The sequence below is a fragment of the Branchiostoma belcheri genome, unplaced genomic scaffold (genome assembly GCF_001625305.1).
Source record: "Branchiostoma belcheri isolate BF01 breed outbred unplaced genomic scaffold, Haploidv18h27 scaffold28, whole genome shotgun sequence".
Classification (NCBI taxonomy): Eukaryota; Metazoa; Chordata; class Leptocardii; order Amphioxiformes; family Branchiostomatidae; genus Branchiostoma; species Branchiostoma belcheri.
Window position 1 is genome coordinate 1,204,201 of NW_017803887.1, and position 18,235 is coordinate 1,222,435.

The 18,235-nt window shown below is 40.6% G+C and overlaps 4 protein-coding genes across 4 annotated transcripts in view; 3 read left to right on the forward strand and 1 right to left on the reverse strand.

The window, feature by feature from the left end:
- Positions 1-1,353, reverse strand: LOC109472536 (sphingosine 1-phosphate receptor 1-like). The gene has a single exon (XM_019772319.1). It carries the CDS (start codon positions 1,351-1,353, stop codon positions 1-3), a length of 1,353 nt encoding a protein of 450 aa, XP_019627878.1.
- Positions 1,354-2,739: 1,386 nt separating this feature from the next.
- On the forward strand, positions 2,740-3,987 carry LOC109472537 (zinc finger protein 525-like). The gene has a single exon (XM_019772320.1). It carries the CDS (start codon positions 2,740-2,742, stop codon positions 3,763-3,765), a length of 1,026 nt encoding a protein of 341 aa, XP_019627879.1. The 3' UTR covers positions 3,766-3,987.
- A 6,697-nt stretch (positions 3,988-10,684) lies between these two features.
- On the forward strand, positions 10,685-14,752 carry LOC109472687 (guanidinoacetate N-methyltransferase-like). Its single transcript, XM_019772533.1, has 5 exons — positions 10,685-10,865; positions 11,710-11,855; positions 12,855-12,918; positions 13,413-13,591; positions 14,064-14,752. Exons 1-5 carry the CDS (start codon positions 10,685-10,687, stop codon positions 14,202-14,204), a joined length of 711 nt encoding a protein of 236 aa, XP_019628092.1. The 3' UTR covers positions 14,205-14,752.
- Positions 14,753-15,817: 1,065 nt separating this feature from the next.
- The window catches only part of LOC109472538, a 4,043-nt gene continuing 1,625 nt past the window's right edge, over positions 15,818-18,235 (forward strand). The window contains 3 exon segments of the mRNA XM_019772321.1: positions 15,818-15,859; positions 16,086-16,694; positions 17,059-17,938. Of these exon segments, the coding sequence (XP_019627880.1) occupies positions 15,818-15,859; positions 16,086-16,694; positions 17,059-17,938 (1,531 nt within the window).

Genomic DNA, 18,235 nt, shown 5'->3' on the forward strand with positions numbered 1-18,235 from the left:
TCAGATATGAACAATTGCTACTTGCCGTTGTTCATTTCTGCCCTGTTCAAGGTTTTCCGTTTTCAGTTTGGTTAATTTTGTTTCAGTCTGTCTTTTGGAAGATGTTTCTTCTAGCCCAGCCGTCTCAAGGTCGTCATCATAGATCTCCCAGTCACATTTTTTCAATGTCTGCGGTAGTTCTTTCATAGCATGCAAGCTTTTCTGCGTAGGGTCCTGTGAAGATGGTGCGTTCCCGGGCCCACTTTGTACTTCGTCCTCGATTGTCCGGTTTCTCATGAACCCCGAGGCAGCTATCCGGTGAGATCTCGTCAGTTTTTGCCAGATTCCCTGCCTTAAATCTGGTGTACGGACTAAAGTCGCTATTGGGTTGATGAATGAGTTGGCACACATGCAGGCAAACGCACCCAGACGCATATTCGGAATAACCAAGCAAACCGCAACGAATAGGCTGGATAGCAGCCAAAATACAAACGCCACAACCACGTGAATCATAACAGTCCTTGCCCTGTGCAAGGTTCTTTGAAATTTCCTACGTGCCTCATCTTGTGCATTGATACGATGCTGATTTACAGCCGTTACTGTTATTACCTGAGGTGCCACTTGCTTCCCAAATCTCTTTTTACGTCGCCCTTTGATAGCGATGAATGTAGAAATATTTGTAAACAACATGACACCGCACAGAAATAACAGCATTGATGCACAGATAATGACAAAAGCCACAGGGTAATATACAATACACGTGCCTGTTGTTAAAATATGCATATCTATACAGTTCCAGCCCATGTTAGGCGATAGGGTAAGTAAGCTAAAACTAACCCAAGTACAGGCAAGAACAATACCTACATATCTTTCTGCACTGCCAGCATGGATGCGGAAGAAAATAGGATGCCTAATAGCAACGTAACTGTATACAGACAACAAGGATAGTGCTGATGCAGACAATAGCTGAGTTAGTGTTGTTAGATCGACAAAAGTCAGGATGACTTTATACATAGCACTATGCAGGAGGTGACCCACAGTGCGATACAAAAGTACAACACCTGCAAAGAGGTCCGTGGTTGCCAGATTCGCCAACAGCAAAGAGACAGTTTTGCTGAGTTTTCGGGTTACGATGATTCCCCAGAGTACAACGACATTGGCGGTGATGATGAGAATTCCCAACAGCCAAAAGACAATGTCCGTGCCGGTTCCCAGCCTCACGAGGTCTACGTGTTTGGAGCAGGCTTCGTTCGCTTGCGCGTTGGATACAGTCTTGTCTCGTAAGTACCACCGATAACAGGACAGTAAGTTTGGCATCTCAGGAACAAGCGTCTTCTCTGTGACAAGCCACGAGTCTGAGCTGTTGTTGAACATCTTGGAGATGATTCCTGTCGTCTGTGGTAGGAGCAAGAATGTAGCAGGACCTCCTTTAGCTAGGGTGACTGAAGATGTTGTGAGGTGGGTGAACCTCACAACGTTGTACGTAAACAAGATTGAACCTTTAGTACGTAAAGCCTTTCGCCCTTGCTGTTAAAGCCCTCCAGGGATCTGTTACCGCCGTACGAAGCAGCTGCGTACCGTGCCCGCAGCTGGAGGAATTATATTGAACACGAGCGTGGAGACTATCCGGATCGGCCTATGAATCTAAGGTCATGCTGATTTGATCACATGGATGAAAAAGAAGTTAGGCAAAATTAGCGTTGTTTAGGTGGTCGGTAAAAAAAAGTTGACACGAGGAAACTCGGAGAAATGCGTTTACACGTCCTACCAGATCCCCATGTATTGTATGGGTAATCAGGCCTTTAATTTCAACTTTGACCTACGTACCCACGCGTTCACCCCTGACCTCACACACGAAGGACAAAGCTGCCCGAGTCACGGTTTACGAGAAGAGAAATAAAACGTAATAGAAAGCAGGTAAGGCAAAGAAATGAACAACCATGTATTTTGATAACAAGGGCAACAATTAGCAGCTATTTCTGTGAAAGAGGGACCGCAATTGGATGATGTTTTGCGTGCATTTGCGGGTTATATTGTAGAAATGAGGGGGGGGGGGCAAACTAAACATACGTTCGACATTTCGCCACCAACGAATAGATGTACGGCTTTTTGCACTTTTCCTAGTATGGATTGTAGGACTTTTAACCGGATTGTGGACGCCCAGATTCAAATTAATCTAAATACAGTGAATAGATACTCTAGTGTCAAAACCTGTTTTGGTTGCCGATTTTTTTAGTCTACCAAATTGAGTCCCAAATTAGGGCGGGGGATATATTTTGAACCATTGTTTTACCCGAGGAAGTTTTACCCATTGCCAAAGTGTAGTTGTATAGTTATGGTATATCGTTGCATCGTCTTACTGACGTTTTCTTCCATTGTTTTCTGACATTAGCGTAGTGTGTATCACAATTACCACATGTTGTCAGTTCGTGCATTTCTTTATTATATTCATTTTTTACAGGCTGAACCAAAGATTGTTTTCTTAGAAATAATAAGACCATATGCTTTCTCTGCAAGAGTCCTTCTAGTTCTATACTATATTGCACTTACGAGAGCATTATTATTATCATTTTAATGGGGATATAATCAAGAAAGAAAGTGAGCGTATTAATAATACGTACAAGTGCTCGATTGTATTCTAAAACTTGTAAGAAAAGTTTCAACAAATCTAGGAAAACAATATTTCCTTTTCATAACAAAACGTGCACATTTATGATTGACCTTTTTTTTAAATTTTTATCTTTTCTTGTCAGGTGGAATATGGAAGGGCAAGGGTCTCCTAACGAAGTTGGTCAAAGCTGCTATGATGGGTCTCCCATCGGTGTTTGTCAGGTCGACAGTGACGCCAAAACAAGGCATGCCAAAGATCAGACAATAGGACAAAATGCCAACTTGAATAATGCTCATGAGGAACCTTACAACTTAGGCTTCACGTGTGGAGACTGTGGATATAGGACGGCTTACAGGTCTCAATTATCTCAACATATGAGGTCCCATACAGGAGAAAAACCATACAGGTGTGACCAGTGCGACTATTCCGCAGCACAAAAATCATCCCTAGACTTTCATCTAGTAAAACACGGCCGTGCGAGACCGTACACATGTGGGGAGTGTGATTACAGTACGGTTGTAAGGTCGCACTTATCTCAGCATATGAGAAGGCATACGGGAGACAAACCCTACAAGTGTGACCAGTGCGACTATTCTGCAACACAGAAATCTACCCTGGACGCCCATTTAGTAAAGCACGGTCGCCAGAAACTACACAAGTGCGGGGAGTGTGGGTACAGTACGGCTGTGAGATCTCACCTATCCCGACATATGAAAACACATACAGGAGAAAAACCCTTCAAATGTGACCAGTGTGACTATTCTGCCGCACAGAAATGTCACTTGGACCGCCATCTGCTACAACACACCGGTGAGAAACCCTACATGTGTGGGGAGTGCGGGTACAGGACAACCCAACAATCTAACTTATCCCAACATATGAAAAACCATACAGGAGAAAAACCCTACAGGTGTGACCAGTGTGACTATTCTACTGCATGGAAATCTAACTTAGACCTTCATTTGATAAAACACACTAATGTGAAACCCTACATGTGTGGGGAGTGTGGGTACAGTACGGCGGTAAGGTCTGACTTATCCAGACATTTTAGAACTCATACAGGAGAAAAGCCCTACAAGTGTGACCAGTGCGACTATACTGCTGCCCAGAAAAGTACCTTGGAGCAACATCTAGTAAAACACGCTGGTGAGAAACCCTACATGTATGGAGAATGATGACATAGGACAGTTTAAAAATCTCACTTATCCCAACATATCTACCCAAAGTACACAAGGCAATTTGCTCAGCATTTTTTTCATTTTGGTGTACAAAACTCGTGTTCCCTATTGTAGTAATTTGCTACCTCAACAGTAATCTTGCACTCCAGTGATAGTATATTTCCAGCAGACTCTATTGAAGTACCGAAAATGACATAATTGACGATTTAACTAAGAAAAAAGTTCAAGGACTCGGACCACGGAGAGGACCTTTTTGCCTGAACATGGCATGTCTGTATTTGGCAAGATTTTTTCCGCGAACTGTAAAACTCAGCAAGGCCATCAAAACTGAGCATCTTCCACCGCCTCTGCAAGCTGCGAGAGCCAACCTAGTTCCAGATCGAGAAGCTGCGCTAGAGAAAGTTAAAGGTACGGATACTAGAGTGTCGATATGGGTGCCTCCAAAGGCTACGTACGCTGTGCTACTTGTGAATGGGCAGGAAAAGAAGCGTGTTGACGCTGTAGATCTAATGTTGTCAACAAAGAAGAGATCACTGCCGAACACATGAGAGCTAATCTGTTGTATTTTTAAGAGACTGAAGTTATTAAACACGCACTACTTTCTCTTTGAGACTTTGGTGCTTCTTTGCTGTGTAATCAATGAATCCATAATGTGACAGAACTGAATGAATGCTTTATTTTCTTGGTGCAAGCTACAAGACGTGGCAAATATGCGGCTGGTTTGAATCCTTGAATTTTTGAAATGTTAATCAGGTGAAAACAGGCATTCATGGAAACACCTGTTACGCGATGCTGCTTCTTAGCTTCTGATTGGCCTCAAACCCAGCCATTGCATGTTTGTCACAGCCGTATACAGTAAAATTTGATTAGTTGTACGTGTGTTATGTTCACATTAAGTTGGTTCTTTTTTATATGTACCTTGAGTTTGCACCAAACTTGTGATTATGTTATGCTACTTGAGTTCATTTAAGTTGAAATGTTCTTTTTTTGTGGAATGACTAGTGTGATACTGATGATGGATGGAGCACATGAGAATAAGTAAGGGCCTCTCATTTATAAGAACTTATAAGAGCTTAGACCTTTGTTTACGTTAAGTTATTTTGTACTTTACTTTGGCTTTAAGCAAGAAATGTTCTGTTATCTATCTTTTGTTTTCATTCATGGCTCGAAGTATCTCGTCATTTCATGTTCTAAGCTTGATGTTTATCTTTATGTGTATGGCATGATGTTTTTCGTATCGTTAAGTTCTAAGCTGGATATGATTATTTGGATATTCTCTTTGTTGTTATTAATCATGAGGAACCCTTATTATGTTATTACTAATATGAACCACTATTCCTTTATTGTCTATATTACTTTCTGCGGTCGTCTTCCCCTATTTGAAATCTTTAGAAACCCCTTTTCTTCCCTTGGCATTTATGACATCACCAAAAGTTAATATTTGTAGCTTTAATTGTAACGGGTTGGGCGACCGCAGAAAACGAAACGAAATATTTACATGGCTAAAGGACAAATCATATAACATTTTTTGTTTACAAGAAACCCACTCTACGGTGAAACAAGAAGAGCTCTGGCAATCAGAATGGGGGGGTCCTGTTTTATATAATCACGGTCTTAGTAACAGTAAAGGAGTTTTAATCTTATTTAAGAATAATTTTTCATACACCATCCATCAGACCCTGAGCGATAACTCAGGGCGGTGGTTGGTTTTAGATATCACCATAGATTCTATACGCTTTTGTTTGGCCAATATTTACGCCCCCAACACCGATGACCCAGACTTCTTCTTCAACCTTGAGACGACCATACAAGACTATATAGCATCTGATTTACATACTATTATTGTTGGGGATTTTAATACTGTGTTGAACATCGATATAGACAGGGCTGGGAATCAAGCATCTAATTATCACCCAAACTGTTTAAGAGCTATAAATTCCTTATGTGCCAACTTAGATTTACTCGATATTTACAGATATAAGAACCCCAAAACAATACGTTATACATGGAGACGCAAACGCCAGGCTAGCCGAATAGATTATTTTTTGACATCCTTTTCCTTAACCTCTGCTATAGAGAAAGTTGTTATAGAAAGTAGCTTGAGATCAGATCACTCCCTTATTGGATTAACAGTTACTACCTCCATAATACCGCGAGGCCGTGGATTTTGGAGGTTAGACCAAGATTTGTTAAGTGATCGGACATTTGTAAAAGAGACCTTGGAGTTTATTACTAATTTCTTTCAATTTAATGTTGATTCAGCTAATCCACATATTGTGTGGGAGGCCTTTAAATGCTCAGTTCGAGGCCATATAATCAAATTTGTATCATGGAAAGCCAAACAAGTTAAAGATAATGAACTCTCTCTTTCATGTGAGATCGACAGATTGCAAAAACAGCTTGATATTTTTTTTGATATGGACACTTTCCATACGTTACAAAATAAGAAACTGCAGCTAGAATTGCTCTACCAAACCAAATGTAGTAATATGATTAGTGGAAGGAGAGCCAAGTGGATGGAGCAGGGTGAAAAATGTACAAAACTTTTTTTAAATCTTATAAATAGAGGAGCAGCAAGGAAAAACATGACTAAATTTGTTACACCTGAGGGATCAGTCAAAACTGACCCCCAGGAAATTCTTATTGAACAAGTCAAATTCTTTTCCAATCTCTATTCCTTCAAAGAACCGCCTATCTCTTTGGAGAGTGATATTTTTGAGCCCTTTTTCCCTAAAGTTCCCCATGTTTCACTGTCCGCTGATCAACGGGACTTCTGTGAAGGTCTTATTACCGAAAAGGAGCTGAAAGTTGCTATTGACTCATTTTCATCGGGGAGAGCGCCTGGCTTAGATGGTCTTCCAGTAGATTTTTACAAGAATTTTTTTAATTACATAAAAAAGCCTATGCTTGATTCCTTTAACTATTCGTACCGAATGGGTCACTTATCCGATACACAAAAAACTGGCCTTATTTCCCTGATACTAAAGCAAGACTCCACGGGACAAGATAAAGACCCTTCTCAAGATTAAAAATTGGCGGCCCTTAACACTATTAAATTGTGACGTCCGTATATTATCTAAATGCATAGCCCTGCGTATGAAAAAATAATTCCAAATCTAATATCTTATGATCAAACAGGTTTCCTAGCAGGGCGGTGCATTAGTGATAACATACGCAGAATCTTAGAAATAATAGAATATTATGAATGTAACGAACTACCTGGATTAATTTTGTGGCAGATTTTGAAAAAGCATTTGACACCATCAGACTTGATTTTATTATTAAAACACTCGAATATTTTGGTTTTGGTGGGGGTTTTCTAAATTGGATAAGAGTTTTATACAAAGATATCTGTAGTAAAGTAATTAATTATGGACACATCTCCCACTCCTTTTCCCTGTCCCGTGGAGTCCGTCAGGGATGTCCTCTTTCGCCATACTTGTTTATATTAGGGGTTGAAATGTTAGCTATGAAGATAAGAAACAATATGGAAATAAAAGGATTAAGTACTTATGGGATAGAAACAAAAATTTCTCAATATGCTGACGACTCTAACTTTCCTTTAGCTCCGAAACTTGGTACTCTTTACGCTTTAGTTAAAGATTTGGAAGATTTTGCATTGTTATCAGGGTTAACACCTAATTTTGACAAATGTGTAATAAGACGCATTGGTTCTTTAAAGGGCACTGACTTTTATTTACCTTGTCCCTTACCGATTCAATGGACAGATGGACCGATAGATCTGTCGGGAATTCATATTCCGCAGCAAATATCAGATTTGATAAACGTAAATTTTGATAGGAAATTCGCAAAGATAGATAAATTATTATATCCTTGGAAGACAAAGTCATTAACTCTTATGGGTAAAGTTACTCTTATCAATACACTTATAGTATCACAATTTGATTTTTACTTACCTCTCTTCCGTCCCCTCCCTCTGAGTTTTTTGATAAATATGAGAAGAAAATTTTTCAATTTCTATGGGGGGGTGGCCAGAGCGAGTTAAGAGAAAAACTATATATAGTGCTTACGAATATGGAGGACTTAAACTTAGGAATTTGCGATCTGTCGACCTCACCCTTAAGGCCTCTTGGATGCCTAAATTATATATGAACAAAAAATGGTTTTGCTCTAAGCTGTTATTTTTTTCTTGTCCAATATTCAGAACAAACTTATTCCCCTTTGTACAACTTGCTGTCAATGATTTTGATTGTTTTAATGGGAAAGAAAGCACCAATAAGTTCTTTTTTTAGACAAATTATCCAAGCTTGGCTACGCTTTCAACTCAGACCACCTGAGAAAGTGGACGAAATCAAGCAACAATTACTTTGTTTGAACTCAAATATACGTATCGGTGATAAACCTTTCTTTTCGATAGCATTTGACAATGGGGGAGTTCGTTTTCTTAATGACATCTTGGATTCAGAAAACAGATTTTTTTCTTACGAGACTTTTATAACAATGTTTGGGGATGTCTGCCCGGAATTCCAGTATAATCAATTAGTTTCTGCGATCCCATTACATTGGAAAGCGGCCCTTAGACAGGAATCTATTGCTATACAGGTGTGTGTGCCGATTTGTAGAGATAGAACCTGGCTTTGGAAAAAAATATTAATAAATATTTGTATACTTTTTTCATGGAAGAGTCCAAGCTAAGGGAACTGTCTTATAAAACACAACACTCCTGGGAGGAATATTTTTAACACACCCATCCCCTGGAAACAGGTTTACAGCTTAATTTATAAACTTTCTATAGACACCCATACCAAAATGTTTCAATATAAGATACTCTTTAAATTTTTGACATCAAATAGAACACTATATACATGGAAATTAGTAGACTCCCCTATGTGTTATCTCTGTAATGAAGAGGAAGAGTCAGTCATTCATTTGTTTTGGAATTGTCGTGTAGTTGTTAATTTCTGGTCTGAGGTGAATGACTGGCTTGTCAAACTTACCAATAATCATTTACATTTGAATGCTTTTAATGTTATATTTGGTGACTTGAGCGATCGATGCCCAACCCTGTCTAATCTCATTATCCTTTTAGGTAAACATTACATATTTAAATATCGCCAGAAAAGGTTAGACTTACAAGGTTTCATTTCTTACATTTCTTACTTTCAAAAATTGGAATACATAATTGCAAAAAGACAAGATAAGATTCAGAAACATATTGGGAAGTGGGGTAAACTTTATAGTGTCCTTTCAGCTTAGTTTCTTTAATAGTTTGTGATTTCTAGGGTTCCTCATCACTTATATTATGTTCTTTTAATGATCATACACCATTGTCTCCTGATTTTGTGTTTTACTTTTGTGGTTTACACATGTGTTTCTTTATTTTGTATACATGCCATACTTTCTGTCCAATATATATGTGAAAATATCAATAAAAAGAAAGAGTTAAAAAAAAAAAAAAACTCAGCAAGGCCACAAGTGTGAAATTGGCTTTGACGCAAATACCAACTATTCTAATATTTCATCTAAACGTAGAAGGGTAGGGCCCATACTTAATATACCAACAGATGGTGGAATCGTCTATATTCTGGGCTAGTACGATTATACCTCCCTAGCCCCAAATGAACTCCTAAGTAAAGTGTGCATTATCCATTTGATATACTTATTTTTATCCAAGAATTTATCCTCAATTGACTTGATAAACGATACAGGGTATATCACACCAATTTTGTACTACGCTGCACTTGTCTATAACTCTGGCGCCACCAAAGTGTAAACAGAGAATCCCAGACGTGTTGAAAAACGTTCTTACTGGATTACACTTGACAACGCCTACATGTATACACCTCACTGTACTGGTTATGCCCACGTCCTTCTAAAACGGACTGACTTCACCGGCAGACAGAAGGAAATAGCTATATCCAAACGTCCTGAGGTCTAAAAGCTACCCTGGCCGCTCATTTAAACAACCATTGTATTTGCATTGGTATAGCCGGTATAACCGCCCTTCGGCGTAACACACCAGCTTCGCAGGCACGCGGCGCGGCGGCAGCTAGCTATATCACACCGAACGACTTGTTACACTCACTCTTTGCACATTTGATTGCAGGAGTTGTTTAAAGCTGTCTAATGCCCCAACTGTGCTTGGTGGCAACGAGTTCCAGTCTACGATAGTTCTGGGGAAATACGAGTTTTTGAATACCTCAATTCTTGGTTGATATTTGAAGGCATGACTGTTTCTTGTTCTTTTCTGGGCTGGTATCAGACATTGGACAACGTTTGTAAAATTAAAAATATGCTCTGATCTGCCTTGGTAGTGTACATGGGCAATGTTTTAAAATATTTTCCCAGAGTCTAGTTCATAGGTATCATGTTCCAGTATCAGGCTTACAGTAATTTTTCATAACGTGTCAAAATTGGCATTTGAATACGTGGAATGAATATCATTTTCGACAAAACAGCTGTCGTTGGTTTGAAACTTTATCCATCCTAAAATAAAAACATCAATCTGCCCATCTCGTTCTCGTTGATGAATGTCTCCAGTTACTATAAATTTAAACTTAACCATACCCTGCGCACATCTTCAGTTACAACGTCAAGGACGGATAACCTATTTTTTAATCCAATCAGGCGTCTCCTTCTTTGGGAATTTCCATCAATCGGGGAGAAGAATTCTCCAAACCAACCAATCAGGCTCTTCCGTTAGTGAAACGTTTACCTATTAGGTTGCAGCAAATGTAACAGCAACCAACTTCAGAAATGATATATAAAGTGGACCCCAGACCCGCCCACATACCTACCTACTTACTTACTTGACCGATCGGGTCTTTGGGGGACAAAGCAGAGTTTTTCTTTGCCCTGCGGCTGTCAGCAACTGTGTGATTGTTATATCGCCCTGCCAAAAACGAATTTTCTCTGTACGTCTCAAAAACGCCATAAGCTGTCTACCAAATTGATTATGGATGCCGTAGAGAACCAGCCTGTCTTCGGACCCGGAGAAGACTGTAAGCAGGGATGGACGGACGCCTCTGCGGATTTTGACGAGGATGACGAGTGCCTGGAAATCATGGGAAAGCCCGTCATGGAGCGGTGGCAGACGCCTTACATGCACAAACTGGCGAAGATCGCATGCTGCAAAGGTAAGACATGCTTCACTTACTCTACTCTTCAAGCAGAGGTTTGGGTTTTGGGGGTATTTCTAGCGTGTTTTTAGGCTTTTTTATCGGGGTTTTTTCTTTCTGGGAAAAAAATTCAGTGCAAAAAAAGTGGGGAAAAATCCAGTGCAAAAGAGAAACTCCGATAAAAAAAGCCTAAAAACACGCTAAAAATACCCCTAAAACCCAAACCTCTGCTTGGAGAGTACACTTACTCCTTTGTGACAATGTACAGCACACACGGTTATGTATGCCATTATTATAAGCCTTGTAATATTATAAGTCAGTAGAATGCCCGAAACCAGACTCCCCCGCCAGATCTTGTTCTCCCAACTTGAATCTGGCACAAGACCTAGAGGCGCTCCTCGACGCCGCTTCCAACTGAAGGACACACTTCTTCGTTGTGCCATAGACCAGGACAGCTGGGAGCACCTGGCAGAAGACAGGACCAAGTGGCGACGCACTGTGATGCAGGGGACGGCTTACATAGATTTTCAACGCCGGACTGAAGCTGAGGCCAAAAGGCAGGAACGCAAGGAGCGTCTTCTCCGCCCGCGCCCACCTCCTAGCCTGCCCTGAACAAAATGGCACAAACTCTTTCACACCAGGCTTGGTCTAAGTAACCACATACGTATACGGCAGAGACATCCCAAGTATTGAAGGCCACTCCTGACTCGAACAATCATGCTCGGAGACAAGCTACTGCCGATGATGATTGATAAGCCTTCCGCTTACTTATTTTACGCTTTTCTCATTCTACCTATATAGACATGAATCCGATAGACTAGGCTAGTCCAACTTGTTTTTGTAATATTTTTTGTTCTTTTAGGTGGACGTATCCTTGAAATCGGTTTTGGCATGGGGATAGCTGCTGGTGAGATCGCGCAACATGACATAGAGGAACACTGGATCATCGAGTGTAACGACGGTGTTTACGAGAGGCTGCAGACGTGGGCCGAGAAACAGAAGCACAAGGTCAGTAAAGGAGAAAAAATTGCAATGAACAATTTAAAACTTTTTAAGAGGCATTAAGGAGGCCATATATATCAGAGCACTTCAGCCTTCACTTAATAGAGATGGTGGACGATATAAACTCCCTGGCACTTTTGATCAATTGCTTACGTCACGTATCAGTAAAATCTCGTGTGAATAAGGTCACGTGTTTGTAAACCGTAATTCTCGCGAGATCACGTTGTGAAGTGATTGGTCGTTAATTATCCTGATGAAGGCGACAGTGGCCACTGAAAATTTGATCCGTGTACATATTGTGTGTTGGAATAAAGTTCAACCTTTTACTATGATTACTACCAACACAGATGAACTTTCATGATAATTTAAAACAAGGATGATTTAAAAAAAACGAAGGTTTGACGACGTTACATAGTCTCCACCGCACATGCAAGGCCTCATACGTTTCTTTAAAATAGCCCGTAGAGAAAGTCAACAATGGAATAACAATTAGGACCTGAAACAAATTTTAACCCTATTTAAACTGGGAGGGGGGGGCTAAAAATGAACGCGCCAACTTTGATGTCGAATATCGTCTGAACGGCTTGCGGTAGGGCCACCATACTTGTTGGCTTTTCCTGAAATATTGTTGGAAACAAACGTACAGGAAAATACATAACTGCGAGTGTCCCTAGAAATCCTTAGCGAAAAGGTGCACCCTAATCAGTTGATTTTCATGATAATACCAACAGAAAACCCGAAATGTGAATATTTTGGAAAGGGTGCTAGGATCTTGGAGAGAGGCGGGAACGCCCTTTCTTCATTGCTTTGGAGTGTTATCAAGTAAAGTACAAAGCAACCTTCCGCTAAAATTGCAATGATGAAGGTGACGTCAGCAGTTCTAACATCAGCTGCATTGAATTTGAAAAGAGAAAAAAAACATTTCAGTGACTTACCAACCCGACTAAAAACTATTTCCAATACCTGTGCTTACGTTAAACGTTGAATCATTTTGAATTTTTGCAGGTTGTTCCACTGAAGGGTATGTGGCAGGAGATTGTTCCGACTTTACAAGATGGAATCTTCGATGGTGAGTAATGTCAACTTAATGATTGTATTCGAAAAAAAACTATACCAAAGTGTACCTGTCATCCATAAAGTTCAATTTAAACTTTTCCATACTGTTTTATATCTTTTTACTGTGACAGATTCGGGTAATCTGTATGTCACCATCGTCAACTCTCTTATTTCTGCTAACTGAAGTACCCTAACTTCTGAAAAATTAATTTTCCAGAGTTATAATAACATAGCAGGAGTGTTTTGCGAGGAATACAGTGAAAGTACAAACCTTACATATCTGTTTTTAAATAAAACGCTTATATAATCCGCGTTTTTAATTCCGATGGTTTGACTTATTGCTAACTAGACCCTGGCAGTCTTAAAATATGTGTATTTTAGATATTACATAGTTCAGTTTTAGAATTAATTAAAACAAAATTTAATTCATTTACAGTTAAAATGGCGGAATTATGAGTTGAAGTTTGATAATTATTGATATGCAATAATTATATCTGAAATTTGCAGGTATTCTGTACGACACGTACCCCCTGTCGGAGTTGGAGTGGCACACTCACCAGTTTGATTTCATCGGTAAACACGCCTGGGGGTTACTGAAGCCTAGCGGAGTGCTCACGTACTGCAACCTCACCTCCTGGGGGGAGCTACTCAAGAACACGTACGACAACATAGAAACCATGTTCAAGGTATCGGGTTTTGCACTACAACTAGTCAAAGAGTGTGTGTTTATGAAAAGATAGATTCAGTTTCAGTTTAAAGTGAACCAGTCATAACTGACGGTGATAAAAAAATAAGTGGTTTTGAAAAGTCAATCGTCTATTATGTATTGCCCTACAAAATAATGCATTTTAAAATGTACATGTATATTAAAAATTACTACTTCTTGTGAGGTATTATGATAAAATTGTCAAACAGTAAACAGTAAAAAAAGTTTACAGACTTTTAAAAATGACTAATGTTATCATATATCCAAGTTTACCTAATTTAATAGCTACTTGTTCCCACGGTCAGTCTCTAATTGGTGGTATGCTTTAGGATTACAGTAAAATAACGATGAGTTCCATAAGACGGCTATTTCTATACATTTATTTGTAACATCGATCTCAAATAATAAACAACTTACAAAAACACTGACATGTTTAAAATAACTTTCCACAGGAGACCCAGATGTTTCACCTGAAGAAGGCAGGCTTTAAGAAAGAGAACATCTCGTGGGAAGTCATCTCTAACAGGCCACCCAGGGACTCCAAGAAATACCAGTTCCCACTCATGATCGCACCAAAGTGTATAAAAGGCTAATTCAGTTCAGTTCAACCTTGTACGAGGTACATTCAAGATGTTTATCCAGACACTTCTGTCTAGCTTTTAATCGACGCCATTTTTAATATATACAGACTTAGATAGTTCGATGAAGATTTGACATCCAGGTAATAACAGTTACTCACTGACAACTGGATATAATTTTGGTTTTGGAAACGTTCATATAGCATCCACCACATTTTCCTGTATTTAACATTTCATTGTATTAGGTTTGACAAAGCAATTTTTATATCTGTATGGGGTAGGGTTAATCAAAGGGGATATTTAAACAAATAGCAGTGACAACAAAACAAGTCTTAGAAATAAAATGTCTGTTTCGGCCTATTTGTAAAATATGTTGTAATAAGAAAATGTGACACAATAGGTTGAAGATAGCCTGACTAAATCTGCGCTCCTAGCGGCCGGCCCGGTATTACACCAGCCCCCCTATTATTTCATTTCTCAATATTTTATGATTATTTATGATATCTTAGACTCATTTTATCATACATCTTACGGTTGGAAATTTGAAAGTTACTAGTATTGGACAGGACTGATTATCAAGCTACGCAAAAGTCTGTATTTTTTACCTCAATGAAAAATGGAGGTATTGTTTTAGTGTGTCCGTGTGTGTTTGTCTGTGTTTTTCCGCACATCTGTAGTCAGTATAACTTTAGAACGCCTTTATGGATAGTGATGATATTCGATATGTTGGTAGGTTGTGCAAATGCAAATTTTGCAAATGAACACTTAATTAGCATAATAAAAGAGTGAATTCTGTAATTCCAGTGTTTTACATAATAATACTTTCATACAAGTAATGTATGTAATCAACAACAGGTGGAATATCAACAGATACCAATTATGCAAATAATAACCCAATTTGCATAATTAATGTAAACATTCTGCCATGTCTAAATGGTAAATGATTGGGATTTTAAAGCCGTTAATCATTCTAGATTATGGTAGATACGACCTTCTTTCCATAACCAATGAGGAAAATCCCCCCAAAACATAAACTTTACATATTTTGTGGAGATAAAGGATCTCCAAATTCTTGATGTGGAAATGTTCGGACCGATGGACGAGTCCATTATTGACTAGTTGAAACAATATTCTTATGGTGTAAAGTTGGAAAGCTACTCTTCAAACTTGGATAAAATTAGTCGCTTGTGGTCGAATATTTTTCGAATGTTGTAATTTTGCACAGATGTGCGAGATAAGGGAATAAAGTGCAGGAAAGTGAATCAAGACGAAAAACTCTTTGAAATTTTTCATAGAGGTATTAGATATTTTAATTTTGTTTTTAAATTTATTATTTAGGTGAGTCAATAATAGACTCTAGATCTAACATATTCTCTTCCCTCCTGCAAGCAAATGGTGCCTTATTATTATTACACTTTTTTACACTAGGTTATACGCACATAGCTGCTGCACTTGATCAAAACCTTGCTTTTATAATATGTTGTTTATATTTTGTTTTTGTACATGTAGACTAATATACGCGGTATAGATTGGTGTTTTGGATTTTTTTCCTGGAAATGCCTCTCTTACCTTTCCCTTTAAGAGTGTTATGTGGTTTTAAAAGCAACGTGAATATTTCTTCCCTCGCAATGCCTTTGTTCTTCCACGGCGTCGCTGATACGGCGATGCTGGTTGGCCAATGGCTGTCCTAGGCTGAAACACTCAGCATAACGCAGACTTAATCAATCAAAGCCTGTGACAAGCTGCCAGGTTGGGTGGGATTAGAGTGCTCGGGCGCCACTGCAGAGAACAGAGCTGCGTCCTGCGCTGTCCAGGCCATCCTACAGGTGCGGACAAACACTTTGTAAGATCATATGGTAAGATAAATCCTTTCTTGACGATCTTTTCTATCAATAGTATGGTGTAATAACGATAATAGCGATGAAGCCGATGGAAAAAGTCTCGTTGTTGCTGCTTATGCAGCTACTAGTGCCGCGGGTGGACGCCGGTAGCTGGCAGAGCTGCCGTGAAGTGCCCGTGGCGAAATGTGGTGTAGGTGACAGTGGTAGTGATGGTCGTGAGTACCGGTATGACACTGGAGTGTACCGGTACAAGTGGACCAAAAACCCGAAAGAGTTTTACGCTTACGGAGGCCCCTTTTCCACCTTCTCTTTGGGCCAGGCTTTCCAGTCTTGTCAGATCTGCTCAAATGAAACAAGGCCTACCCAGGGGGGTTCTCCTCCACAATCCATAACTGACATCATGATCGTTGAGAACAACGTCGGTAGGCTTGACCATGAAAAAGGAGAGATCCTGTCTCAGATCCCATGTGGTGAAGATTGTAGGCTGTGGTTTGTGGATTGTAACCTAACGACAATAGAGGTAGGGGCGTTTGCTAAGTTGCCACAGGTGTCAAAACTGGCCATCTGGCGGAGCAATGTCCAGACTCTGAAGAACGGCACGTTTGCTGGGATGGAGAGCCTCGAGTATCTGCTGCTGTTGGAGAACAACCTGGCACATCTGGAGGTGGGATACAATAAAACATGCATTACGTAAACATATTTTTCGGCGATCGAACATTGCTTGTCGCCCTTTTTTATTGCCTGGATGTCAGTCATTTTATCTTTAGTACCGTCTCTTTGTCGCTTGTCTGCAAAAGACAGGGCCAACATAGTCTATCCGTCGGTACTTGAGGAGATGCAATGATTGGCCAAATGTAAGTGAGGACTATATAAAAACATCCAATCAGCAAAGGCCCTGTAAAACCATCACTAGATGGGTGGATTCAGTCCTTTTAGTAGTGGGGTGATGCAGACAACGTACTAAAGCATAACGGGCTGGCATACCGACGAATGGTTTTTTAACTGTTTTACAAACTGTTCTGCTGTAGGGTGGCTGCCTTGATGGGTTGCCCAGCGTGTCACACATCGTCCTTGTGGACAACCAAATCCTGACGATATCGCCTGACGCTTTCCGGGGGTTGCAGCCGCGGTGGTTTGACGTAAGTGCCAATCTTATCGCTAACGTAGCCCCGGGGACCTTCCAGACGATCAAGTCCGTAGTATATGTCCGCGCCGTTGAGAACAAGCTTCGGTCGATCGGCGTGGGGATGTTCCACGGGCTTGAGAGGCTGGTATCCCTGCACCTGACGGGTAACAGGATCTCCCACATTGCTGCAGGCGCGTTCCACTCAAACACGGAATTGGATATCCTAAATCTTGCAGAAAACAGGCTGACCTTCCTGTCTGGCGGCTGGTACAAATGGTCCTTTCAGGGCAGTCTAGTTGCCCGTGATAATGGTATTGCCACTATTGTGTTGAAAGGCAGGGCGATTCCATGGGGCCTCAGGATTCACCTGTCCAACCGGCCGCGCTGCACGTGTGCGAATGATTGGCTTTACGACTACGAGGGGGGCTACCCAAAGACCAAGCAGCGTTTTAAGAATTTACTAAATTTGCCCCCGGCAAAAGTGAGCTGCCCCGCCTCGGCGCTGATGCGAAACATCTCCGCGCCAGTCTCTCCCAGCCACTCCCTGCCCTGCCCGCCACCAATGGTGGAGATCTTGAAGGCCGAACGCTATCCTGAATGCAAGTACACGGTGGTGGTGGGTAGGGTGTACTGGGAGCAGTTGCCCCAAGTGTCTTGGACCTTCCCTAACGACTCACGACACACACACGACATTACGTACGACACAAACACGAAAACATACGCTACTCTGCCGACAGGCAACCTAACCGTGAGAGTGGTGACCGAACTAAAGGCTGAGGGCTGGGTGAAATGTAAGGGACCAGCAAATAACCTATTGGGGGGTTCAGGAAATGACAGCCTGTGTTCTAACTACATGGGGAGGTCCAGCTTCACCCTTTGGCTTGAGACCACCGAGCCCTTGTCCTTTGGAAACACCACTTGTACGGTTTCTTCGGAAACTGGGTCTGACACTGTGGTTTTCATGACAAGTGAAGGCACAACACTCCAGGCAACAGAACCCTCACTCATCAACACCTCACCATTCTCAACCACCATGAGCACACCACCGGTGCCCACCGGCATCAGCACTACACTACTGA

What these genes read in the sequence shown, in the direction of transcription:
- LOC109472536 (XM_019772319.1), bottom strand. Translation starts at nt 1,353, where the DNA reads ATGTTCAACAACAGCTCAGACTCGTGGCTTGTCACAGAGAAGACGCTT.
- LOC109472537 (XM_019772320.1), top strand. Translation starts at nt 2,740, where the DNA reads ATGGAAGGGCAAGGGTCTCCTAACGAAGTTGGTCAAAGCTGCTATGAT.
- LOC109472687 (XM_019772533.1), top strand. Translation starts at nt 10,685, where the DNA reads ATGGATGCCGTAGAGAACCAGCCTGTCTTCGGACCCGGAGAAGACTGT. An exon ending in GAAGATCGCATGCTGCAAAG is followed by an intron (nt 10,866 to 11,709) that starts GTAAGACATGCT and finishes TTGTTCTTTTAG; the next exon opens with GTGGACGTATCCTTGAAATC. An exon ending in ACAAGATGGAATCTTCGATG is followed by an intron (nt 12,919 to 13,412) that starts GTGAGTAATGTC and finishes TGAAATTTGCAG; the next exon opens with GTATTCTGTACGACACGTAC.